Here is a 22623-nt window from a genome sequence, read left to right on the forward strand (position 1 = left end):
GGCTTCTCAGAAATAATGTTTCCTTGCTTAATCTTTATTAGTGAAAACAAATGATGATTTCATACCAGAGTGGGAAAGTGAACCATGGCGCATCCTTATTTGTGAGGTATTAATTAAGTTATATATTGTGTTAATACATAGGGATAAGGGAAGAGATAACATGTATAGATAAGGGAAATTATAGTGAATGATTTCTACTGAGATTCTTTGTGAAGTGTTTTTTTTAAAATTTTATTTATATGTATTTTAACCCTAGAATTCTCTTTTTTTCCTTTTTTAAAAAATTTCTTTTTATTGGAGTTCAATTTGCCAACATATAGCATAACACCCAGCGCTCATCCCGCCAAGTGCCTGCCTCAGTGCCCATAACCCAGTCACCCCAACCCACCACCCACCTCCCTTTACACCACCCCGTGTTCGTTTCCCAGAGTTAGGAGTCTCTCATGTTCTGTCTCCCTCTCTGATATTTCCCACTCATTTTCTCTCCTTTCCCCTTTATTCCCTTTCACTATTTTTTATATTCCCCAAATGAATGAGACCATATAATGTTTGTCCTTCTCTGATTGACTTATTCCACTCAGCATAATACTCTCCAGTTCCATCCACGTTGAAGCAAATGGTGGGTATTTGTCATTTCTAATGGCTGAGTAACATTCCATTGTATACATAGACCACATCTTCTTTATCCATTCGTCTTTCGATTAACCCTGGCATTCTCACTAACTGTATTATCTTTGTTTGTGATCTCATTAAATGCCCATCCAGTTCCCTCTTGATAGTCTTCTTGTCAAAATATACTGTGAAGATTTTATATAATAGTTGTAAAGATTTATTCACCATCAGAGTGTGGTTATGTATGATCAAGGATAGCTATGGGAGGGGCACCTGGGTGGCTTAGTGGTTGAGCATCTGCCTTTGGCTCAGGTCCTAGTCTTGGGGTCCTGGGATCAAGTCCCACATCAGGCTCCCTGTAGGGAGCCTGCTTCTCCCTCTGCCTATGTCTCTGCCTCTCTCTCTGTGTCTCTCACGAATAAATAAAATATTTTTTAAAAAAGGATGACCATAGGAAAAGACCTGAGACACAATGTGCTGTGGAATTGACAAGCTGCCTTCCATGTACTGCTCTGCTTTATAGCCTGGCATCTCTATAACATCATGATCCTTCTAACTGCCCACTACTTTCAGAATGATCTGCTAAGCCAAATCATATCAGGATGTCAAGGCTTTAATGGGTTACCTCTCCCAAGAGTTTTTTGTTTTTTTGTTTGTTTGCTTGTTTTTTCAGTAGAAAGAGAAAAGTCATGTCTTGCTAATGGCAGGATTTCAGGTATCGGTGAAGGAAGTATCTTGGGCTAAATAGGCCTTTACTAGCACTTTTTTTTTTTTAATTTATTTATGATAGTCAGAGAGAGAGAGAGAGGCAGAGACACAGGCAGAGGGAGAAGCAGGCTCCATGCACCGGGAGCCTGACGTGGGACTCCATCCCGGGTCTCCAGGATCGCACCCTGGGCCAAAGGCAGGCGCCAAACCGCTGCGCCACCCAGGGATCCCCTACTAGCACTTTTAAAAACATTGTGTATAGGCCTTATTCCAAATACCCTGGCCTAAGGAGCAGGTAAAAATGTCCAGTGATATTTACTTGGTTGTGTTCTTAATTGGCACTTCAGTGGCTCTGCCTTGCTCATCATCACACATCGACACAGCCTGTCACCCTTCCTGCCAGTCTCCCTGACCTGTCTGATTTATCCCTCTAGGCCCATACTTGTGCATCTGGTCCCCCTGTGGCATGTCGCATAAGATTGTGGGCTCTGGACTTTGATTGCCAGGGCTGAGTTCCCTTCTCTCCTATTTACCATGTATGGATATAAGCAACCTTTCAAGCCTCAGTTTTATCATATGATAGATGGTATGTTGTGGGTTTCTGAGGGCAAAAGGAGAGAATGATGTAAAGGGCATCTGGTGCTTAGCACAAAGAGCTCAAGAAATGTTAGCTAAATAAATAATAGACCTTCATATGGTACTTATGATATGCTAACACTTACATAGATCGAGTCATTTAATTCTTTTTTTTATAACAGTTCAATGTACTTAATGCCATAGAACTGTACACTTTTAAAAAAAGATTTTATTTGTTTATTCACAAGAGACACACAGAGAGAGGCAGAGATGCAGGCAGAGGGAGAAGCAGGCTCCACGCAGGGAGCTCAACATGGGACTCGATCCCGGGCCTCCAGGATCAGGCCCTGGGCTGAAGGCGGCACTAAACTGCTGAGCCACCGGGGCTGCCCAAGTCATTTAATTCTTAAAACAACTCTAAAAGATGGTAACTATTATTATTTCCAGTGAACCAAAGCACAGATAAATTATCTGACTTACCTGAAGTCTCCCAGCTAATAAACGGGAAGTGAGAATTTGAGCTCAGGGCTCTGGTGCTGGGATTCCTGCTTTTCAACATTCTACTATGCTTCCTGTCCTATAAACAAATGATATTACTCTAACAGTATTTGCAGCACCATTGGGAAGCTCCCCTGCATAACTTGCGTCTAGGTGAAATGCAGATCAAACCAAGTTTCTGAAATGTGAAGTGATGTAGAACGAGCTCTCTTACCATGATGCAGCAAGCCACGGCTAGCCTTACAGCCTTGTAAAAGGAGACCTCAAATATCAGCCAGTACAACTCACTCACTTTACAGATAAGGAAACTGGAACCCAGAGAAGTTCAGGGATTGGCACATGGTCATGGCCTGAGGCAGAACCAAGCCCCAGTTAGGTTTCAAAGGTCCAAATTCAAGGGATTTTAGTCTACTACATTTACCACAGGAGGTTCACATGTCCTTTGGATTAAAGACAGTCTTCCTCCCTAGGCTAATCCCCTTTTGACTCAAGGTAAAATCTATTTGACTCGGTTAAATGGAATTTTATACTAATGATGCAAAAGATGTAAAAAATGGGGTTAAATAAGAGGAAACCAGGAGCTTAATAGTACAATTGGGTTAATTCCACTGAACAAAAGGTGGGTAAAAGCTACTTGGAGGGATCCCTGGGTGGCGCAGCGGTTTGGCGCCTGCCTTTGGCCCAGGGCGCGATCCCGGAGACCCAGGATCGAATCCCACGTCAGGCTCCTGGTGCATGGAGCCTGCTTCTCCCTCTGCCTGTGTCTCTGCCTCTCTCTCGCTCTCTGTGTGACTATCATAAATAAATAAATAAATAAATAATTAAAAAAAAAAAAAGCTACTTGGAGGGGTAGGGGAACACCTGGATCCTGCTGAATGTCAGTCCAGTGACACTGAACAGTATGTCTTTCTATTACTTCTGATTCATGTAATGAGCTTGTTCTGTAAGCAGCTTTGTTTTCCCATACGTTGCCTGTTTCTGCAGGGTGGTGTCTTGTTCTCTGCTTTTCAGTGCATGCACACCTAAAATTTGGCAAAAATAAACCTGAAGGCCAAGATACATTTTAAATGGTTACACAACAAATGCTTTCTCCTCCTCTACAGTAATATACTTGTAAAAGATCAGACTAGGGAAGGAAAAAGCTGTTGAAAAAAAATTTTGCTAAGCAGATGCTTACTCTGAATACTGAGAATATAAAATATGTTTTGACATGAAGATCTAGATTATGAAATAGTGCTGATTCATATTGTTCTAGAATCACCAAATGCTCATGCTATAGGGAAACTTAAAGATCTCCTAGTATGAACCCACATTTCCAGCATAAGCAAAGAAGACAGAATGATCAGCAGCTCAAGGTCAGAGCTAGTTAGAGACAGTTAAGACTTCTGGCTCTTATTCTGGAATTTTTATGGTGTAATGTCCTATAGAGGACCAAGAAGAATGTGTTCATCTGCAAATAGCAGAAAACCATCCTAATAGTGGCTCAGCACATAGGGATTCATCTTTCCAATTCAAGAAGACATCCAGAAGAAGGCAATGCAGAAGCAGAATGAAACATAGTAATGCTACTGGGTACCTGAGCTATTCTGTCTTCTGTTCCTCCAGCCTTCATGTGTAGGCTTCCTCATAATAATTTTATCCTCATTTTTCCTACATGGCTGCTCTACCACCAGGCTCAGCTGCATGTACTGATATAAAGAAAGAAGGGGAAAATGCCTAAGAAGCCTGCCTGCATCTGACCTTTTCCAAATTTTCTGAAGCCTTACCTGGCCTTCAATCTTCTTGTCTGGAACTGTGTCACACACCTGCATCTCTAGCCACAAAAGAGTAAGGGAAAGTAGGTACTTTTGGCTATGCATAGTGACCCCAGACAAAATCAAATATTTTTTAGTAAGGAAGATGGGAGAATGGGTAATGCAGGGGAAACTAGAGCCTGAAACACAAAATATGCTGGAGGTAGGTAATTAAGGGCCATAGACTTCAGAGTCAGACACATCTGAGTTCAAATTGCAGCTCTCACAATTTTTGGATAAGTAACTTTATGTCCTAAGCCTTAGATTCCTTTGTAAATGGAGATAATTATGAAAAAAAAGAGATAATAAGGGTGAAATAAAGTTAAAAGAAGATAATTAAGACATAGTAAGATATGCATAAATTTTCATGTTATACCACTGCGTTAGGATCTGGTAACATTATTGTTACTTACCCTCTGTGGACCAACCTGTATTTTCATTTCTTTTAACTTCAGACAGAATGTTCAAGACATTAAGAAACATAAAGTGGTTAAACAGGTTTTATTCATCTTTATTCCCTATTAGGAATAATGCCAAAATCATATTTAGACATTATTGATACTGCTTCTAGCCCCTTGCTCAAATGGGAGAGACTTTAGTGGGCCAACCACCCTGGCCAACCTGAAGTACCTCCTTGTCATAGAGGAAAGATGGCCAGGGCTGCAGACCAGCCCTTGGAGGAAATTTACAGGGAGGTGAATTCATACTGTTTGTTAGGGCAGAAGCTCAGTAGTTGAGGAAATTTACATCTCCCAAACTAAATCTCACGGAATCTTAAAGAAAAAAGAGAGAAAGAGAGAATAACTGCTTCTTTAATACATGAGGGGGGCTCATTTCAGATTTCGGGATTTCAAACAGGAAACCCATGTATATTACACATACTCTCAATCCAAGTATGTAGTTATCTCAGAAAATGGCACAAGGTCTTTGGGCAACTTTGCTAAGGACATTCACTGTAACATTATTATTATTATTATTATTATTATTATTATTATTATTTTTAGGAAGAAAGATTGTTATGCAGTCATGAGAAATTCATTTCCCTTCCCGAAAAATTTCCCATGTACCCCATATAGCTATGTTTAGAATTATATTCAGATGAAAACTATATCCTGTGCATTTTTATTTCAAACATTTTTATTAACAAAATAATATTGTAGATAGATTAGAAGACAAAGATGATAAGAATAGAAAAACATAATTATATATGATTCTACCATCTATAGAAAACCACTGTTAATATTTTTATGCATATTCTTTGCTTTCCATATATGTAAATATAAATATACAGTAAAAATTGTATTTTTAAAATGTAAAAATTTACACTTTTCATCCTATTTTAAACTTTTTTTGTACTTAACAGTATGACAAATATTTTTGATGATGTTGAACATAATTTTGCATCATCACCTTTGAAAATGGTTGTATGTATTTTTAATGTAAATACACAATAATTATGTAACCTATCTCCTATTGTAGAGCATGAGTTTGTTTCTGTTTTCCAATTATGTACTGTGATAAATATCCTTATAACTGGAAGTTGATGGACAATGAAATTAATTTCTTTTTTACAAAAAAAGATTTTATTCATTTATTTGGCAGAGAGAGAGATAGAGGACAGCTAGGCAGAGTGGCAGGCAGAGGGAGAGGGAGAAACAGGCTGCCCCCTGAGCAGAGAGCCCCATGCAGGCCTTGGGGCTTGAGCCCAGGATTCTGGGATCATGACCTGAGCCAAAGGCAGACCCTTAATTGACTGAGCCACCTGGGCACCTTGAAATTAATTTCTGAAAACTAAATTTTTTAGTAAAAACATATGAATATAATTTAAAGCATCAATATTATAAATTTTCCATAAAATGATGGGAATGGTTTATACTACCATTGGTAGCATATCAGAGTGCTTATTTCCATGAACTCTTGCCAGGACTGTGTTATCATTAAAATCTGCACATAGTTTTTGTGTGTGTGTGTGTGTGTGTGTGTGTGTGTATTTTAGGGTACTTTCTCTGGATTTGTTGCTATATACAACCTTCCCAGTATTTTTTTTAAAAAATTTATTAATTTATTCAAGAGGGACACAGAGAGAGGCAGAGACATAGGAAGAGGGAGAAGCAGTACTCCATCCCAGGACCCCAGGACCATCACCTGAACCAAAGGTGATCAACCACTGAGCCACTTAGGCATCCCACAACCTTCCCAGTTTTGATCATATATATGATACCAGATAGGCAGAAGGACTGGACAGATATGATAGGGACTTCTGTGAACCTGTTTTCTTCATGTGAAAACTGAAATGGAAAAATGTGGCTTTTCTTCAGGAATAATGATATCCTTTTGTATTTTTATACTACTTATGTTTTTTTCTTCTCTTAACTTCTTTTCTCCATATTATAAAGGATTTGAGTGAGAGAAACAACAAACTGGGTTATTGCATAAAGCTCTAAAAAAGATACAATGAGGCATTTATGGATGAAAGTTAAAGACTCAGTGACAGAGACTCAATATAGACAAACACAGACTTTTGAATGCATTGCATAAACACTAGAAATAAAATAGGGAAGGAATTGCTTTGTGCAAGTGTGGGAGAAAAAATAAACTAGGGACAACCTGGGAACAAGGTGACCATGAGTGGAGGATGAAGCACTGTAGTTTAAAAGAAAATCACGAGCTTGGGTTTTATAAATAGGAACATGGAAATATGGAAATAAAGGAATCTAAAGCCCTTGGGTCAGTGCTAAAGCTTATGTCCAATTTTAGATTCTACAACTTGAGAGAGACATGGAGGGAAAGTAAAAATAGACACCATTCCCTGAACTTTTTGTATGTTCTAGGAACTTTGTATTCATTAACATATGATTTTTATAATCATGACAAATCTTTGAGATGCATATTATGATCCTCATTTTATACAAGAGGAAACCACAACTTAGGGAAAACACTTTAAGGCCATCTATCTCCTTATCCAGAATCCAGGATTCAAACCAGGTTGATCTGCCTCCAAGAATCATCCTTTTATTTACTCAGGCATATTGTATAACTGAAAACATGATGTAGCAAAAGGGCAAGATTACTTGGCCTCAGTCCTATTGTGTAGAGATGATAGTCACTTTTTGGTAAATTTCCTTCTTCCACTTGGATGCTCTAACAATACCTTCCAAGACTGGGATTGTTAGAGGCAGGGCTGAGAAATTGCTGGTAAAAAATGATTCCCTTTTCCTCTGAATGCTCTGTGTGAGCAAGTTCCTGCACTGACCTTGCATGTAAATTCCACTGCTCCTAAGGCAGGTGATGACTCATTTCTGATTGATCAGACTCATAATTCCAACTGCAGGTATGTGGATGGAGGCAGGGGAGGCATAACATTCTTAAGGTATGCAATGGAAGAACTAAACAAATTAAAAGTTTACCAGGAAAGGTTCAAGTAGCAGGGATTATTTTCCTGGGAGAAGAGAAAACTGAATTGGGGTTTCCAGAAAGACTTAAAAAGAAAGTTCAAACCAGCTGATATCTCTCTTCACTAAAAATGAAAAGGGAATGAATTTAGGTTTCATTGTAAGGAATTTACGTGAAAAAAGAAGGATTTCCTGATAGTGATGGTTGTTGAATATTGCAGTGGGTTTCCAGAAGATGCTGTTAAAATAACCTTTTCACTATAATTCCTTTAAAAATGGGTTATTATCTTATTTGTCCAAGATATCCCAGGAGGCAGAGTAATCAGTTTTCAAGCTCTCAGACAGGGACAGGATCACAATCCAAAGGATTTCATTATCCGGGAGCCTGAGATTACTATGGAATATCAAAGAAAGTATGTAAGATATGTAAAACAGGGATTAAGGAAGTCTAGACTATAATACTGGTGGATCTTTCAAAGCAAAACCATTCCTTCATTAAGGAAAGTGAAGAAATATCTATATTTTTCCTGTATGAATGTTTCCGTCATATAACTGATGTATAAGTGTATAGAGATGAACTATGTTGAATGCATTTGTTTGACCAGGATAATTTATGAAGCCATAATACCAGGCTTCAACATGATGGCTGAAATGTTATTATAGCCACCAAATGGAGCTCAGATTGTTTCTTAAATATATCCCCAATATTTTAAGAGTAGAAGAAAAAATGATCAATGTAAGGACTGGTCTCCATTGAATGCTTTTGGCCGTGATGGCAGTTCATACAGGTAGATTACAAAATCCAAGATAATTTTACTTCATAGCTTACTTGCTCAATGAAATTTAGCTACCAACCCACTACCATATCAGTCTTTTATCAATGGATGTCTGTTGATCTGGTTGGATAATAATCACATATAACTTCTTTAAAATCATATATAGCTTAGAAAATTCAGAGATATAACCGTTATTTTTTCTTTCTTGAGATAATTCTATTTTTACCACTGTTTTAAGTACCTTTTAAAACTTTGTATAGGTAATAATGTCTAGTTTTATTATTTTTTAAATTAATTTTCAAGCAATGGAAATTTCTTTGTAAACCCTGTGTTCTCTCTCATAAATCTCCCCATAAGTTTTGTTTGGAAGCTTAGTTTTATAGAAAATCTTCATTGACTCTGTAATTTATTTTGTCACATAAGATAGATTAAGATTTTTCAACATATTTTATTATATTTTATGGGCTTTGTCAGATGCCACTCTTCCTTTTCTCTCTCACTCTTTAGGCTTTAGGCAACATTATAACAGTGATAAAGTCTGTTATAAAATCTGTTACAACACAGCAACATATAGCACATTTCCATGTTGCAGTTTTGTAGTGGTATGCCAGATGCTTCACTCAGAACCTGTTATATAGACTGTCCTATAAACCATGAACCTTCTGCTCTAGTGGGGAGACATTACTCCTTGCTTTTAAAAATCTTTTTTTGTGAATTCTCATTTGCTCCCCTTTACCCTAATGCCAGTCTCATGCTTACATTCTTCAAAGTCCCGTTTCATTCCTGCTTTGAAAAGGCATTCTCTGATAATCTTTATTAGTATTATGGTGTTTTTCATTTCCTATGTAGCATTTATAACTTATTGTTGTTGCTATAGTTTGTGTGGTTGTGTCATGCTCTCACTACTATATATAAGTCCACGTAGGAGGCAGTATGAAATGGTGGTGATAAGCAAGAACTTCTGAGTTAGATGTTAAATCCTAGATCTATCATTGATGATGTTGGGCAAGTTATTTAACCTTGGTAAAAGGAGAGTTATAAGATTTTTTATGGATTTATGATGAATTAACAAAATGCTAAGATGCATAGCACAGTGCCAGACACAAAATAAATATTCATCAATTGAAGGCAGAGGCCATGATATTTCTTGGCAACACTCTAAGTGCAGAGCTCAGGATTTTTTTCAAGTTGAGAGCTCAATAAACTATTTGCTAATTGAATGAAAATATGCAGCTCTCTATCAAGTCTGAGTGTTTACAATTACACGGCTCTTTTATTTTTTGAGAGTTTTGTTATATATTCAGAGCTTCTTTATATATTCACAGCTTCCTTCAGGGTTGCACACAGAAGTATCTAAATAAATCCTTCAATGTCAGAAAAGGCAAGAGGAGACCCACGCAGCAGGATGGAAGGTGGAGGGGAGGCAGAGGGTGGACTCAGTGCTGAAGATTTTAGTTTCAGTATGGCATTGTTTGCTTATGACCGGGTAGAAAGGCAAAGACTACCTTTCCCCTAATTTTCTTTCTATCTGTGGAAAATCTGTTTATATTTTAAGACCCAGAATAAAGGTACTTCCAACTTTATTGAGGTACAGTCGACACATAAAATTGTATGTATTTAAGGTGTATTAAGAGCCTGCAGTATTTGTCTTTCTATGTCTGGCTTATTTCACTTAGTATAATGTCCTCCAAGTTCATCCATGTTGTTGCAAGTGGCAGGATTTCCTTCTTTTTTATGGCTAATATTCCATCATATATAGAGATCAGATTTTCTTTATCCATTCATCCATTGATGGACACTTAAGTTGTTTTTGTATCTTGGTTATTGTGAATAATGCTGCCATGAACATGGGAGTGCAGGTATCTCCTTGAAAGACTGATTTTGCTTCCTTTACATATATGTGTATTGTGAAATGTGTTTGTTGGATCATGTGGTAGTTCTATTTAAAAATTTTTAAAGAACCTCATACTGTTTTCCATAATGATTGTATTGAATTGTATCCCCACCAACAGGTTACAAGGGTTCCCTTTTCTTTATATCCTTTCCAATAGGAGGCATGTCTTTAGGCAGCTGTTCCTGAATCCTAGCCCATAGCACCTTTATTAGATACTTAAACTTGTCCGTATCATGTCATTAGTTCTCTTGCTACTAAATGAACATAACATGATTTTAAACTTAATGGTGGCAATTTTCTTCCCAATTTTTATGTTTCTTTTTTCTAGTTCTGTTATCAATATGATGAGTACAGTAGGGCTGTTGTAAGAATAAAATAATGTTTGTGAGTGTGAATTTTAAAGTATAAAGATTTATAAAAGTATAAGTTATTATTGTTCTTCCTATATTAGAACTGCTCTCATGGAAATTTATGCACTACTTTGGAGTCTATTAGGCATCATGAGAAAAATGGGCAGTTGAAACATGGCCCAATGCATGATATTTAACTATCAATTTCTATAACGAAGAGCTGCTATCCAAACAAAATACGAATACAGAAAATGGGACAAATATTTCATGAAACCAGTTGACCTATGTAGATATTTTTTTATTATGAAAACATACACATTCGATTGATTTAACTATTAAGAAAGATGAGCAGTAACTTAGGAGTCAAGTCATTTAGAACTGCTCTGGTTCTAGCACAAACAAGCTTCGTGCCCATTGGTAAGCCATTGCCCCTCTATGATTCAATTTCCTTGTCTGTAATCTGAAAGGTTTGGACAGAGTATATCTAAGACCTCTACTAGATTTAAAAAATAAGGATTTTATTATTTGAATGTATAGAACATTCTTGCTCAATCTTCATGTATTTCGATAAGGGAATAAAATAGTTTTCTGTGATTGAAATTCAAGAATGGCACTTTAGCAATAAAGTTACTGCCCTTGTACCACCATCTTCTCACAGACTGATAGTGTCTTTGCTGAGAGTTGGCTAGTGATGTCTGTGTACCTTGGAGATTCTTGAACATATGTTTATTATGAGAAAAGGGCATCTGATATCCTTTCTCAAACCTTCTTCTGCAAATAGATGAGCATCCACTTTTCAGCTACAGTTTTCTCCCTCATAGTCAGTCAATGCCTCTTGTATGAGACATGATGTGTTTCCAAAGTCTTTAGAGCTGAGGATTTTGTGATGCATTAATGCTTCTATTTGGGTTTCACTGGACTGATTACACTACTAAAAGTAGTTAAATTAAAAGGCAAATACATTAATTGATAATTAAATCTTATGAAAAAGGAAATGAGAAAGCTTTTTTTCAACAATATAGGGAAATCTTATTAGGTTTCATTACAGTGCCCACAAAACCTTTATAGATGTTAAGATTTAAGTCCTAAGTCCCTTTTTTGGGGGGCAGAGGTAATATCATTCTTTTAAAATTATTTTGACTTAACTATTACTGTATGTATTGTATACTGATATTTACCTTAAAAATTTTTGAAAACTACTGCCACATTGTCTACCAAAAATTTGAACTGCCTTCATGAAACATAAATGTAATTTTACCTTGCCAACATTAAATATTAGTAGTCTTTGTAATTCTGGCAATCTGATAGGTGAAAAAAATTATCTGGTTTTAATGGTACTCTCTTGATAGTTAATGATACTCAGTAATTTTTTTCATATGCTTATCACCCACTTTTACTTATTTTGTTAAAATTGCTTATTTGTAACCTTTGCTCATTACTTTATTGTTCTGTTACAACAAATGCACTTTTACTGTGCATTTAGTGTCTAGAATTATTCTAAGGATTAAGGATACATCATGGGGTAAGTCATAAAAAGATATTCTCATGGAGTTTATATTCTAAGGGGAAGAGAAAAATTAACAAGAAAAAGTGTCATATATATGTTATTAAGAGAAAATCAAGGGACACGATAAGGATTTGCTGGGGATTTACTTAAGCTAACTGATCAGGAAAGGTTTTTCAGACGGGGTGATATTTATATTGAGATAAGATCTGTAGAAGATCATCTTCTCAGGTGATGGAAACAGCTAATATAGAGGCATGAATAAGTTTAGGGTATTCCAAGAATGAAAAGACAGCTATGGGTCTAGAGACGGTGGAGGAGAAGTAGTGGGCAGAGATGGGGGTGGGGAAGTTGGAAGGCTCAGTACATGTAAAGGCTGGTAGTTCAGGGGAAGGGAGTTTTGGTATCATTCCAAGTTTGTTGGGAAGTGATTGAAACTTAAAACTTTTTGAAGAGGAGTGGTAGATTCTGATTTACATCATAACTGATCACTCTGTGTTTGGAATGAGTCATTAGGAACAAGAGAGAAGCAAGGAAAACAATTGGAGGGTAAGGCAGTTGTCTAGGCAAGAACTGATAGTTACTTGGAGTAGAAGATGCTGTCGATGGCCTGCCCAGATTTCCTGTCTGCCTTATGCACCTGTCTCCCAGCTACTGTGAAAGTCGGCTTTTATAAATCTCAGCAGACCCCTTCCTGGGAGGCTATCCCTCCCTTGCCCTCTTATGGACCTTAGCTAATGACTGATTAACAAGCGGGTCCTGTTGCCTGAAGGTGGGGCTAACTCTGTGATATAGCTTGTGCTGTAGCATTTCTTTATGAAATCAGACTGAAGCTAATCTCTAGCTGAGACCACATTCCTGCTTAGCATACTCCACCTGTCCTTCACAGATTCTCTTGTTCCTTTTCTCCTCAATAAGTAAATTGAACAAGAATCTTCATCTCAGCTCTATTTTTAGGAAACCTGACCTAAGACACTGGGTTTAGGATGGCAGGGGTTGGAATGGAGGAGCCTGGCTTAGACAAGTTTTAGAGATAGAGTCTGTGGAATGGATCTGGAATATGAGAAAAGATAGAAATCAAGAGTTCCTAAACATTGTTATTGAGCAATGTGGTGGGTAATTGCATAATTTACTAACAGCAGATGTGTGGAAAGAGCAGATTTGCAAGTTGGAGAGGGAAAAAAATTCTGTTTCAGATACATTAAGTTTGAGATGTCTATAAATGGATATATCAAGGATGCAACCCAATATTCTAATCTTTTGCTCCAAAGGACAATCTAGTCTGACAACCTATATTTGGGATGCAACTATAATATTCAAATGGCATTTGAAGGAATGTGACTGAATGAGTGTACTTACTGTGAGATATAGATAAAGAAGAGACCAGGTTGTGGCATGATGATATTCAAAGTTGATCAGAGGAGGAAAATCTAGCACATACATCGAGGAGTAGTCAGTGATTGGTAAGTAAACCATGAGAGGGTGTGTCACAGAGACTGAGAGAATAAAGTGTTTGAAGGAGGATGTGGTCAGCTGTTGAGTGCAGCTGCATGATTAATGAAGATGAAGACAGAGAACAGATCATGAGATAGACAACAGGGAAAATTTTTGTGACCTTGACAAGAGAAGAGTTTGATAGGAGAAGATTCTGAGAAGAATGGAATACCCACCATTTGTTTCAATGTGGATAGAACTGGAGGGTATTATGCTGAGTGAAGTAAGCCAATAGGAGAAGGACAAACATTATATGGTTTCATTCATTCAGGGAATATAAAATATAGTGAAAGGGATTAAAGGGGAAAGGAGAGAAAATGAGTGGGAAATATCAGACAGGGTGATAGAACATGAGAGGCTTCTAACTCTGGTAAACAAACAAGGGGTAATGGAGGGGGAGGTAGGAGGGGGGATGGGGTGACTGGGTGACGGGCACTGAGGGGGCACTTGACAGGATGAGCACTGGGTGTTATACTATATGTTGGCAAATCGAACTCCAATAAAAAAATATACAACAACAACAACAACAACAAAAAGAATGGGAGATGATGAAGCAAACACATTGACCCAGGTATTTATCATTGTTGTGAGCAGGACTATTGAATGAGGTAGTATCTCAAGTGGAGAAAAGAGCACAAAAGTTTAATTTTTAATTTTTGATTGACACCATTAGAATGAAATAATTGATTTTTTACAAAAGAGAGGGGACAATAGCCAGAGGAAATTCTTGAATAGACAAAAAAAACAAGGAGACCTAAGTGTTTATGAGTAGGAGTTGACTCTATCCTGAGAAGGAAATACTTCAAATTTGCAACAGGAGGAATGCCAGAGAAATAAGTGCCAACAAAGAAAGCTTTGTAGATACTGTAATGTATAGCTGAGTTCGTTATTTCTGTGTCCTTATTGAAATATGAAATGAGGATCCCAGCTGAGATGAGGATCAGAAGTGGGGTCAGTAGTTTGGAAATTTAAGGAAGGAAGAGTAAAGATGAAATAATCATGTTAGAGATGAGTAGATTTTATTTATAGAGGAGATATAGTATAATTTCCTTGCACTATTGAATACCCCTTTTGACATGAATGCTCATGAATTTTTTTAAAGATTTTTTAAATTTATTCATGAGAGACACACAGAGAGGCAGAGATGTAGGCAGAGGGAGAAGCAGGCTCCCTGTAGGGACCCGAATGTGAGACTCAATCCTGGGACTATAGGATCACACCCTGAGCCAAAGGCAGGTGCTCAACCACTGAACCATGGGCATCCATCACAAATTTTAAATAAAACCAGTCATCAAGATTTTGAGCTTTTTGTAGGCATACTTAGGTCCTCAGGTATAGACATGGAATAGGTAAATGGTTAGCTTTAACTAGTGTTGGGGTTTTGTCAGGAAAACACAAGGCAATTAAAGAATTTGTAAGGAAAAGATCATGAGGCTAGGCTATGACATATGATGGGCTAAGAGGCAAATGAGTGGGAGAATGGAAAGAAAGATAGAGGGTGAATGGATTTGAGGTTTTGACAAGGTTGAATAAATGTTGGAGTGGGGGTAATAGAATATACGAACTTAAAAGACAAAAGGGGATAAACAGAGACTGGGATGTTTGACATCTACATTCAGAGATATGAGAAATATTTGTGACAAAAGGTCAAAAGTGTGACCATGAAAAGTAGGTGAGTTATAGGAAATATCATTTTTTGGAGGGGGTTGAGAAACATGGAGGACATGGTATTGGATGATTGACACAGGTGTCAAAATCCCCAAACTTGGGGAAAGAATTCATATAGAGGACACAAAGATGGGGGCTAAAGTCATCAGTGAAATAGAGAAATGGGAAATTGGCACAATGTGCTATTTGATTTATTTCACTGATTTTTATGAGTTCTTAGTTTTTTTAAGTATATTTTATTCTGAGAATGATATTAAAATAAAAATCAGAACATAAAGCCAAATCTCTCATAATCCGTCACTTCATCAGAGGGTGGTAGATTTTGACTAAACCGTGTAGCTACTTTTTGTCTGCTTATTCTGGCCTGGCCAGGTGTTCCATTTGTTTTGCTTACTCTTCATAAAATGTTGCAGGGTTTGCTATCACCACGAGAGTCTGCCTCTTAACTGGCAGCTAGCAGAAGTGAGCCCTCAAATGAAGAGGCCTTCTCATTGTTCTGGTTGACCTCCTACCCCTAATGTGCCAATCTCTCCCACGTTGCTAAAATCTATGACAACCACTACTGATAACTGTTGTAAAATAGAGCAGTAGTCCTTCATTTCTAAAAACTTGTTTCACTGTGGATACCCTGATTAAATAGTTTCTCGTTATCTTCTCAGTGTTGGTGGTTTGATTACATTTGATGACTCTCTTGAATCCATCCAGATCTTCCTTCAGTTCCAGTTACATTTACAAATTATTTGCAAATCTGTCTTCTTCATTCCTTGTGACTAATGAGTCTTTATTCCAGCTTATAAGTGCTGCACTGCCAGGTTGTCTTGAACATCTGCTGATTGTTTCTGGACAGGGAATTATGGGGAGAGTGGAATGGATGCTTTCAAAGAGCTGGCTGCCCAGGAAGGCCTCTGCATCGCGCATTCAGACAAAATCTACAGCAATGCTGGGGAAAAGAGCTTTGACCGACTCCTGCGCAAGCTCCGGGAGAGGCTTCCCAAGGCCAGAGTGGTGGTCTGCTTCTGTGAAGGCATGACAGTTCGAGGCCTCCTGAGTGCTATGAGGCGCCTGGGCGTCGTGGGAGAGTTCTCGCTCATTGGAAGGTAAATCTCTCTCTCTCTTGCTCCTTCTCTCTCTCTCTCTCTCTCTCTCTCTCTATCTCTCTCTCTCTTGCACAGGCATATGTGCACACACATCACACTTTGGCCCACATATGTTGCTCTCACAAATCTGGATTTCCTGACTCCAAAGAGGGTGAGATATGCTCTGCTGGGCTGAACCTTAGCTCTGGATCATGGAGAGTTGAGGCTATCATTTTCCTGCTAGGCAAGAGCAGGATAGTGAATGAAAGGATGATGAGCCTACTTCAGAAAAAGGTGGGAAGTTGTTGCTAGAATGTTTGGTTCTGAAGAATTATTACTTTCATGTGCTTCTGGCCCTCCAGCCACCAAACCACGCACATGCTTATGTCTTCACACTTCCTAAGCATAAGAAACTTAATGGAGTATTGGTGGATGGAGGGTAGCAGTGAAGATGGGAATATATATCAGGATATGAAATTTAAAGGGCTGACTAATGCAAGTGAAAATATGCAGCTGAATTGTGGAACTTGATAATGTGCTCTTTTACATGCATGAGATGGCTGAGTGATGCTTTCAGCATGCAGCTTCTGAAATAGCAGGTGGTGGCTTCCAAAATCTCTGCTCTTCTTTCTAGATCATCTTTATTTGTGCAGGAATAGATTTTAAGTATCATTGTATTTTTTGTATAGTTTTTGACATAACAGATATGTTGTTTAATTTGCCAACTTATAATATTGAACCAAGGAACTGCTAAATTTTTCCAAGGAATCTACTGAGTTTGCCAAACAAAAGCCTTCACTGATGCATGACTGTCATACTGATTTCCAGATTGCTTTTTCTCTTGCTATCTCCTCTACTGGCTAGAATACAGTCCATAGGTCACCTGTTGAAATAACTCAAACACTGATCCTCTTCTGTAGGAAACTGAGTAATAATGGTGTGCACATCCTCTCCAGACCTTTCCTCTGTCTTTGAACTAGTAACGACTGCGATATAGTAACAATAATCTCATCATCATCTGGAACTAGAGGTACAGGATACTTCAAAAACTTTGAGATAAAAGATGGGATATAAATGCAACTTTTTTTTTTTTTTTTTTTTTTTTTTTTTTTTTCTGTGAAACACATTTTATTATATAAAACAAAGTGCACCAAAAACTCAGTGTCAGAATAGCTCTGTATTCCAATGGCTAGTGACTGGACCTTCTACCTTAAAACCTCCACACCCTATAACCCTTGCTAGGGAGTTAGGTGGGCACACAAGCCCTCAGTCTCCAAAGATCTCCAACCCTGGCCCAGGAGAGTGAGAACCAGACATAGAAGCTTAAGTGTGGGTCTAGGGCAGTGGGGCAGGCACTTGAACCTCCAGAAATAGGAAGGTTCCCCTTAGGAAAGGCTGGACCTCTGTCTGCGATAGAAACACCCAAATCCTTCTCTACAGCAACTAAAGCAAGAATGTGGAACCCATCAAAATCTGGAGATGGGGAAAAGCTTTCCCCAAATGCCAGCCATAAAGTAGATTGTACAAAAAATAAAGGGTTGGCTGCCTTCTGAGGCAGCTGGGTGGGTGTGTAACCTTCTGACCTCCACAGCCTGTACAAGGGTAAGTGGCTAAGGGTCAGCACCAAAGGTCTGACCAGGGTCTCCCTGCCTCCCCTCTACCTACTATGATCCTTAGACTGAAGACCTACTACTTCCTCCCTTGCTCTTCCCAGCTCAGGTGTAGATTGACGGGGATAGACTGTCAGGGAGAATCCCTGGGAATGTGGAAGCTGCCCCAAGGCCCAGCCCAAAAGACCCTGAAGGCAGGAATCTGGGCAACTTTTTTTTTTTTTTTTTTTTTTTTTTTTTTTTTTTATTTTAATCATGTTAACAAATTACTGTCTTTAGTAATGATCTAACATTACACACAAATTAGAAATTGTATTTCCTTACATAAAAACAATAACATTACTAGGATTTGAGCTGACCTTTTAAAAGCAGCCCTGGATTATAAGGAGAGGCTTTCAAATCAACCACTTTTCTTTCCAATTCTTCTCTTAAGTTTACTGAGAAGACTCAAAGTCTCTCAAAGTTTTCAGTGTGAGCTAAATTCAGAAAATCAAACGCCACTCTCACAGCTCTACTACAAAGCAGTTTCTTCAACAAAGGTTTTTCAGTTTACCTCTTAAGCAAGATTTGATGTGAACATATTTGTAACTATAATCCACTCTTAAATGCTTAAATAAACTTAGCTTATAACACTCATCCTTATTTGACAGGCTGGTCATAAAACAACATTTTATATGTAAACTTTAACATGTCTTTACACCGTTGTTTTTTTAAAAAGCTTGGGGCTTTATTACAACGAAATAGTTACTATCAATATAGTCTGCAAAATCTAAGCAACTAAAATGTTGAACTGAAAGTCTCTGCAAAATCCCATAATCTACTTAAGAAATAAACAAGTAAATTGATTGCCATTGAGATCAATATATGGGATCATGCAAGGAGATCAATAAAGATCCCAGGGTCTCTCTCCTATGGTCTACGTTTTTGTTCTTTATAAATAAGGGATATTTATACGATTCTGAATGCAACTAAATAAAGAAAGAAACAAAGAAATACTCTTGCCTGAGAAGATATAGATTCAAGTTCAAAATAGAATTCAGGCAGCCTGGTTGGCTCAGTGGCTTAGCGCCACTTTCAGCCCAGGGCATGATCCTGGAGACCCGGGATCGAGTCCAATGTCAGGCTCCTTGCATGGAGCCTGCGTCTTCCTCTGCCTGTGTCTCTGCCTCTCTGTGTGTGTCTCTCATGAGTAAATAAATAAAATCTATAAAAAATATATATAATTCAAGATGAAGAAAATTATTGAATTTGAGTAAAATTGGTGCACTGCCACAAAATATCATTTTGGCTTCTTCAACACAATGCAGTTGTGTGGAGCCACTTAAGAAAGCAAGTCTTAGAAGCAAGTATTAAAAAAGAAATATTACAGAACACTTCTAAAAGAAATTGAGGAAGACACAAAGAGATGGAAAAACATTCCATGCTCATGGATTGGAAGAATTAATATTGTGAAAATGTCTATGCTACCCAGAGCAATTCACACATTCAGTGCAATCCCTATCAAAATACCATGGACTTTCTTCAGAGAGTTGGAACAAATCATCTTAAGGTTTGTGTGGAATCAGAAAAGACCCCAAATAGCCAGGGGAGTATTGAAAAAGAAAACCAGAGCCGGGGGCATCACAATGCCGGATTTCAAGTTGTACTACAAAGCAGTGGTCATCAAGACACTGTGGTACTGGCACAAAAACAGACACATAGATCAATGGAACCAAATAGAGAACCCAGAAATGGGCCCTCAACTCTAAGGTCAACTAATATTCGACAAAGCAGGAAAGACTATCCACTGGAAAAAGGACAGTCTCTTCAATAAATGGTGCTGGGAAAATTGGACAGCCACGTGCAGAAGAATGAAACCAGACCATTCTCTTACACCATACACAAAGATAAACTCAAAATGGTTGAAAGATCTAAATGTGAGCCAAGAATCCACCGAAATCCTAGAGGAGAACACAGGCAACACTTTTTTTGAACTTGGCCACAGCAACTTCTTGCAAGATACATCTATGAAGGCAAGGAAAACAAAAGCAAAGATGAACTATTGGGACTTCATCAAGATAAAAAGCTTCTGCACAGCAAAAGAAACAGTCAACAAAACTAAAAGACAGCCTACAGAATGGGAGAAAAGATTTGCAAATGACATACCAGATAAAGGGCTGGTATCCAAGATCTATAAAGAACTTATTATTAAACTCAATAGCAAAGAAACAAACAATCCAGTCATGAAATGGGCAAAAGACATAAACAGAAATTTCACCAAAGGCCAGCAAGGCACATGAGGAAATGCTCTGCATCACTTGCCATCAGGGAAATACAAATCAAAACCACAATGAGATCCCTCCTCACACCATTGAGAATGGTGAAAATTAACAAGACAGGAAACAACAAATGTTGGAGAGGATGTGGAAAAAAGGGAACCCTCTTGCACTGTTGGTGGGAATGTGAACTGGTACAGCCACTCTGGAAAACTGTGTGGAGGTTCCTCAAAGAGTTAAAAATAGGGCTACCCTATGACCCAGCAATTGCACTGCTGGGGATTTACCCCAAAGATACAGATGCAGTGAAAACCGAGACACATGCACCCCAATGTTTCTAGCAGCAATGTCCACAATAGCAAACTGTGGAAGGAGCCTCGATTTCCATTTATAAATGGATAAAGAAGATGTGGTCTGTATATATAATGGAATATTACTCAGCCATTAGAATTGGTGAATACCCACTATTTGCTTCAACGTGTATAGAACTAGAGGGTATTATGCTGAGTGAAGTAAATCAATCAGAGAAGGACAAAAATTATATGGTTTCATTCATATGGGGAATATAAAAAATAGTGAAAGGGATTAAAGGGGAAAGGAGAGAAAATGAGTGGGAAATATCAGTGAGGGTGACAAAAGAGAGACTTCTAACTCTGGGAAACTAACAAGGGGTAGTGGAAGAGGAGGTGGGGGGGGATGGGGTGAATAGTTGATGGGCTCTGAGGGAGGCACTTGACAGGATGAGCACTGGGTATTATACGATACGTTGGCAAATCAAACTCCCATAAAAATATACAAAAAAAAAGAAATATTAGTTCCTCATGAGTGAAAAGGAGGTAAGCAGCATTGTTGAAGTGTTGTGCAGAATAAGGATGGTAATATATGTACTAGGACAGGCGACCTGCAGATATTCAGTCCTTTTTATTAATTTTGTAAAATGACTGCTTTAGGAAGGATACTTGTTTTAATAATATTCTCATTTTTACCATTTTCAAAAAACAGTTGTCTGCTTTTTCAGAATTCATTCTCTTTAATATCCATAAAGACACTATCTTCATGGATTCTGGAGATCTTAAAGAGATGTGGCAAATATGTGAGCTTAGGGTTATATGGACTGCCTAATTGTGAAATATAATTATACAAAATGTTGCAGTGAGTAATTGGAGTGTAAAGGATTCATTCCATCATCATTATTTAAAAGCTGAGCAAAGTTGGCAGTGTAAACGTACCTCTCTGGCTCTTGCTTACCTGCAATACAGCTGTGCTCATACAAGTATTTCTGAGTCTCATGCATGCTTGCTCATGAAGAAGTCAGCTACATGTGAGATCTACCTTTTTTATTCCTCTCTATCTTTCTCTACCTGTGTTGAATCCTACTGTCACATCCTAGGACCTGTCATCATAATGAAGTTCCCTGTACCAGTGGTTATTGCCAATGATAAATGGAGCCCCTGAGATGCCAAAACTATGCCACACTTGCTGCTTCTCTGCCTTTCTGGGATATATTCTGTGAGGGTCTATCAGAGTGATATTGGTTGTTACTCTTATATCTCAGAGGATTTGGGGGGAAATGACCTTTTCTCATTCTTGGTTCACAGTTATCTTCCTTCCTTGGGAGAGATATGACGTCAGATATGAGTCCCTGAGAGCTGAACAGGGAACCCGGCCAAGGAGTAACACTACATCATACCTAGAATAAGCTTTCCCTTCAGTTGTTTGATTCTCCCACTTTCTGAGGGATGAATTCTATTCCAAATGCTTCTCTGTCCCTCATAGCAATGGGCATTTGGTGGGTTTGATTCTCTCATTTCTGCAGGCATGTCCGTAAGAGTTATAGTTTAGCATCAAGTTGCAACTTCTAGCTGTATGTGCAGTGTTGTCAATATATCTCCCTCCTAGATTTTATTTTTTCTAAAGTTATTCATGAATTTAGATTAATCCACTTACATTTTCTTACCCATCACCTTATTAAAATCAGGACAATTTGTTGAATACAGCTGGTCAGTATTAGTGTCTTAATGTGGTCATAGAATGTAGCCAGCAGACCCACAGAACAGTCAAACCTTTGACTTTGGACAAATTGACAGAACATTGTCACCAAATAAGTCAACCAACCACAAGTTAATCATTATACGAAAGAAAGTTCCATCTTGGTTCCATGAAATTGCTTCTTTTGACATGATTCTCAGAATCAAATGTATATTTCCTCGCCCCCTTTATTGGATTATGACCTTATCTAATTTCTCCACTATACAAAAGAAACATCCAATAAAGACAATGAAGTCAATAACTTTTCGTCTTGCCACATCTCCCTACTATATCCTGGCCATTCAAATTATAAGTATAGAGTCCTTACGGTTCAAACGCCTATCCCTTATCCGTGTGTGCTGTTTATCTATTATCTCTCCCAACTCTTA

At 38.1% G+C, this 22623-nt stretch overlaps 1 protein-coding gene across 3 annotated transcripts in view; it reads left to right on the top strand.

The window, feature by feature from the left end:
- The window catches only part of GRM1 (glutamate metabotropic receptor 1), a 387183-nt gene that overhangs the window by 106704 nt on the left and 257856 nt on the right, over positions 1-22623 (top strand). For all 3 annotated transcript variants that reach the window (XM_041735611.1, XM_041735625.1, XM_041735617.1), the window contains exon 2: positions 16113-16362. In XM_041735611.1, coding sequence (XP_041591545.1) covers positions 16113-16362 — 250 coding nt within the window. The remainder of the gene's footprint in view (positions 1-16112; positions 16363-22623) is intronic.

Source organism: Vulpes lagopus, chromosome 2 (genome assembly GCF_018345385.1).
Source record: "Vulpes lagopus strain Blue_001 chromosome 2, ASM1834538v1, whole genome shotgun sequence".
NCBI lineage: Eukaryota > Metazoa > Chordata > Mammalia > Carnivora > Canidae > Vulpes > Vulpes lagopus.